At 38.3% G+C, this 5770-nt stretch overlaps 1 protein-coding gene across 1 annotated transcript in view; it reads right to left on the bottom strand.

Annotated features, from left to right (window-relative positions):
• Positions 1-5770, bottom strand: part of gdap2 (ganglioside induced differentiation associated protein 2) — a 40057-nt gene that overhangs the window by 32354 nt on the left and 1933 nt on the right. Inside the window, exon 2 of the mRNA XM_008304557.1 lies at positions 5067-5270. Coding sequence (XP_008302779.1) covers positions 5067-5251 — 185 coding nt within the window. The 5' untranslated portion in view covers positions 5252-5270. The remainder of the gene's footprint in view (positions 1-5066; positions 5271-5770) is intronic.

Here is a 5770-nt window from a genome sequence, read left to right as displayed (position 1 = left end):
GTTTATTATTTTATTTGTATTTATTATGATATTACAATTATTTCCTTATTTATTTTTGCTTTTATTTTATTTATTTATTTATTATTTCATTTTTTATTATGAAATTTTTATGTATTTAATTTTTGTTTATTTCATTTTTATTATTAACTGTTAGTTTTATTTATTCTTATTTATATTTTATTTTCATTTTATCATTTTTCTTCTACACCATATTTCGTACTTATCAACTATTCATCATCAGAAACACGTTAAATTTGCTAGATCCTCGTCAGTGTTTTACTTCTACTTCAGTATTTACTGCTGTGAATCCCTGAATATCTGCACTGTGAGATTTTTTTCTTACTTCCAAACGCTGATTTAACGTTTGCACACATTTTTAACTCCGTGTACACGGCCTGCAGTCCCCCCTTTTATAAAATAAATTCCTAGTAGCATTGATGAATGCAGAATGTTTTGCTTTACATTTTCAAATAAGACGTGCAGAATAAAGGGATTTTTATAAAATATAATTTTTAGCTTAGATTTACTTGCTTCCTGATGTAGGATCCATAAAATCCAACTATTTTCTCTGTTTTTATAGTTTCTGGCTCCAATAAACAGTGAAATGTTGGCGATTTTTTTTAAAAACAACAACTTGCTTTTCAAACCCGCCGACAGGTTTGTGGGTTCAGGAGGTGAAAACAGACATGCAGTGTATTTGCACGGAGCCAACCCAAGTATATATTCACACGTATGATCTTTAAACCGCACACAACCGTGGAGATGTTTAGCCACAGCATCACGCATCCTTTATTGCTTCAGCCTTTCGGGGTTTGTTGGGAAACAGCGATGAGGAAACACTGGAGCGAGTGTTGAAAGCATTTGATCACGAGACAGTTTCAGCCACCGGGACCGAGAAGGAAGAGTGTGGTTCTAGATCATCCCTTTACAGTTAGTAATAGTAATAATAATAAAAAGAGTCACAGTGTGAAGCCAACCAGGCCGCGAGAAACGAAAATAACTTTTACTGAGGAGCAGCGATGGCCCAGAGTCACACTTCCTGTTTTATTATCCTCTGTATAAAAATCTGTGACTGACAAACATTCCCAGTGAAGCAGAACGACAACTTCTCATTTACTCTCCGTTTAGGGAACAAGATTGTTCGCGCTCAGCTTGTGTTTAACGTGTCAAACTGCGGCATGCAAATCGCGACTCGTTGACGGATTTACTGCGCGTCACGACGACGACAGCAACAAACAAAGCCGAAGCAACAGCGTGGGAGCGGTTCGGTTGTAAACGGCCGCATCGACAGCAACCTGAGAACGAAACCATAAACATTTGGCCGATTAGGAGGTCGGAAACAAAATATACTCGCAAGTTGCTTTATTAAAATAGTAAATAAAGTTAGATTTTGTATGAAAATCGGCGATACGTCTCAGTCCTAACCCAGTTCTGCTATGGCTCCAGTACGACCCCAGAAAGAAAAACAGAACATGGCACAGAATCTAACTGACTGAACTGAGCTTTATTTCTTATCCATGTTAGTAAAACTTCTGCTGTAATATGAAGAAAGTTCACCAGACTTTCTTTGCGCTAGTTGGCTCGACAAAACCTCCATTACCAATCAGAGATTAAGGGTAGGGATCGACCGATTACAGAGGCCGATATCTGGCATTTTCAGATTACTGGTATTGTTATTTTTATCCCAAAATGAATTAAATGCACACTTGTGGCTTTGATTCAGCAGCTTTGATTGGTAGCAGCCATTCACTGAAAGCTATTGTTTACGCAGAGAGACAGAGAAGCACATTTGCAGCTCCAGCGAATGAGGAGTTGTTTTTTAGGGGGTGAGTTAGCAGACACACCGGAAGGTTTGCGCTTCGGCTATTGCTAGGAGGTTTGCTGTGCCCCTTAGCCTGCAGCTAACACTATCTGGAGCGCTGTGACATCTTCCTAAAGTCAGATTAACTTTAACACTGTTCTAACTCGAAGACGCGACTCTCTAACGGAGACACAACCTGCAAAAACTGAAAAAGATCCACAAACGTCTCCACAAATCAGGACGTTGGCTGCAGCGGCTAAGGCTACGCTAACGGCTACTGCCTAAGAGTGTCTGGAAAAGCACAATGTTTTAAGATATGGACCTACGTGGGCAATAACAGTGGCAGGACACTGAACGATTAAGAAAATAGAGAAGAACAGCTATAGGTATAAAAAAAAAGTACCAACGGTGGGATTTTCATCACTCGTCTACATGTGCAGCCTCCTCTGATAGAGCACAAGTGTTTTTGTTTCCAGCATCACAAGCTTAAAAAGGTCAAAAATAAACCAGAACAGCATGTAATTCCGACTGTCTGAATTGCTCTACACATTAAACTAAATTGCAAATATCAGTGGTATTGCACAGGTTTTAGACGACGTGGTCTCCAAGTTCTGCATTATTTTCAACACATTCTGAGACACTTCAGACTCATTTTTTAGGCATTTTGGAAAAGTTTTAGTCATTTAGGACTAAATTGTGTCATCAAATTTTCATTTCAATCATTTAGTACAAATTTTGTATTATTTTGGAGTAATTTTGGACAAATTTTGAGTGATGTTGCACAAAGTTTGGATTATTTTGGACACATTTTCAGCCATTTCAGACTAATTTCTAAGCACTGTTGGACAGGTTTTAGTTATTTTAACAAATGCTGCATTATTTTGGAAACAGTCTGAATAATTTCTGATTAATTTTTAGTAATTTTGGACTAATTCTGAATCATTTTGGACAAATTTTGAGTAATTTGCACAAAGTTTGGATTATTTTGGAAACATTTTGAATAATTACCAACTAATTTTAAGTTGTTTTTTTTTTTTTTACAAAGTTTGCATTATTTCGGACACATCTTGAATTATTTTAGATTAGTTTTTAATCGTTTTGGAAAAATGTGGAATTGTTTTGGACTAATCCAGTTAATTGCTGACAAGATTGGACACATTCTGAGTCATTTTTTAGTAATTTTGGACTAAGTTTGTGTTATTTCGGACACATTTTAAGCCATTTCAGACTAACTTCTCAGCACTTTGGACAGGTTTTACATATTTTAACAAATTTCACATTATTTTGGACGCATCTTGAATACTTTTAGACTCATTTTTAGTCATTTTGGAAAAATTTGGAATCGTTTCCCGTTAATTGTTGACAAGATTTGTGTCACACTGGACACATTCTGAGTCATTTCAGACCAATTTTGTACAGATTTTGAGTCATTCCGGAGAAATTCTGAGTCTGTTTGTACGAATGTTGCCTTATTTTGCACACGTCGGGTCATTGTAGACACATTTTTTAGGCGTTCTGGAAAAGTTTTAGTCATTTCGGACTAAATTGTGTCATTAAATCTTGGAGTGATGGTGGTACATTGTCCTCAAATGTCTTGTTTTGTCGCACGCTGAATAATTATCGGTGATATTGTCTTCAAACATCCTAAACCTGATTAAATGACGCCTCTAAACACAGTTACCATCAGCGCAGAGGTACAAAAAAGGACCAGCAGTGGGGTGTTCGCCACTCGTCTACATGTGCGACCTCCAGCGACGGGTCACCAGTGTTTTCACGAGCTGAGAAAGGTGCGAGCGCCGGAGGGTCGAGCGCTCTCGAGCTCGGTCATGTTATCGCAGCAGGAATGTGTTTCCTCCCGACAACAAGGCCTCACAGAGAAACCGGCGGTCATGTGTTCCTGCACAAAGAGGATTTATGAAGTGCTCTGGACTCTGGACTGGTCCTACTGAGCACGTGCAAAAAGCAGCGTTTGCACACAGCAACACAAAACTAGAGCCAACACACAAGAAGCTGCTGCTGCTGCCGGATTCTCTTGGACGCTATAATTAAATGTCATTTCTCTCTTTCTCCTCATTGTCCTACATTTTCTTTTAACAACATCTCTAGTCGTAGCAAAGATGATTCCGCTGCACCAGGAACGCTGATTCAAAGAGAAAAACGTCAGATAAATTCAGTTTAACATGTTTTATGAAGCTGTGAATTCAGGAATCTTTTCCAAAACTGACACTAAATGCACATAAAGGAGTATTTCACTGACAGAAACCTGGAGTTCAAACAAGCCGATGTGTTGAATCTGAAATAATGACACCAAACACACAAGTAAAAAAAAAAAAAGCTCATAAGATTTGTCGATTTTAAATAATGATAAAAAAAAAAACAACTCTAAATTCTCCAATTCTGGCTTCTTGAATTTGAATATTTGGTGGTTTCTTTACTGCTCCATGTCTGACCATCATCAATCTGGCTGATATGTTTATTTTATTTTTATTTTATTTGAGTTGATTAAATTATTCAAAGCACTATAACAGGGAAAACCTTGATTTTTCTTTTTTTTTTCCTGCTTTCAAAGCAGTTTGATCATCACAGCTGCTCAATGTTTGTTCAAATATTCACCATAAATGCATAAGAAACACAGAATTTTAATATCTTTGCTCATAAAGTAGCGTCTCACTGGCTCCATACTTCACACCTTTAAAGCTCCTGTTGGTGCCAATCACAGGAATAAATGAATAAATCAGGTTTTAATTGCTGGTGGAATATCAGAATAGAAAAAAACAATAATTTGACCAGTTTTGCAGCATCATAGAGCTGGTTTGTGTGATTCGGTTGAACCATTAAAGTGTACATATCAGTGAATCTGTGTTATTTCAGGACTGTAGCTTCGTTATTTCTCCAGTTATGTGTCTTCAAACATCGATCCACGGATTAGAGCGAATAAAAACTCATCATGACGCCAGCTTCTGTACGAACTTTTAGCTCAAACTCTAATGTTTCCTGTGAGCCCAGATGTTATATGTTTTATTTAATAACTTGCGCAGAAAGAAAATCAAACTCTTTTTAAACTCTGGGGTATTGATCTGGAGGGAAACACTTGGATTCAGGGCTGAATTTGAGCCTTTTACCAGCTGAAAATGAGGCAACCTTCATCCGTCCTTTGAGCTTCTCACAAACAACAAACTGTGGAAATCTTTCATATTATTCTGGTTTAGAACATCTCAGTAAGCAGTAGTTAGATGAAGCTGCAGGAACCAGCCCTCCGACTCACAACAGGATGATCTTGCGGTTGATGTCGGGCCGGCAGGGGAACGGCGACGGGAAGTCGTGCAGGCCGAGCGGGCCGTCGCTGCGGTCCTGAGGCGGCGCTTCCTCGCCGTCCTCGCCCAGCTGCTGCTGCCACGTGGGCAGAGTCTGGACGTCCACGAACTGGGAGCGAGCGCCCAGAGGATCCATCCGGCGGCAGGAGGCCGAGCTGCAGAGAGACGGAGGGTAACGTTCAGAACGATGTGATGCGATACGACGAGCCTTCAGAGGACGGAGAAGACATTCAGGAAACATCAGCAGAAGAACGAAACAAGAACATACACAAGGACTAGTTCAGACTGACTAATCATGAGTCATTTTGTTTGAACTTTGCATTACTTTGGACACATTTTTAATCATTTTAGACTCATTTTTAAGCACTCTGGACAGTTTTAGTCGTTTACAGACCACATTTGCACCATTTTGGACACATTTGGGATCATTTTTTATTAATTTCAGAATAATTTTGAGTCATTTTTGGAATATTTTTTTTAATGTTTTGCCAGATTTGAGTTATTTTGTACCAACTTTGCATTATTCTGGACACATTTTTAATCATTTTAGACTAGTTTCTAAGCATTTTGGACAAGTTTTAGTCATTTTAGACTAATATTGCATTATTGTGGAAACATTTTGAGTCATTTCTGACCTTTTGTTTTTTGTTTTTTT

The sequence above is a fragment of the Stegastes partitus genome, unplaced genomic scaffold, assembly GCF_000690725.1.
Source record: "Stegastes partitus isolate 25-593 unplaced genomic scaffold, Stegastes_partitus-1.0.2 Scaffold2253, whole genome shotgun sequence".
Classification (NCBI taxonomy): Eukaryota; Metazoa; Chordata; class Actinopteri; family Pomacentridae; genus Stegastes; species Stegastes partitus.
Note: the sequence above shows the minus strand (reverse complement) of the source record. Positions and strands in the feature narration are given on the sequence as shown.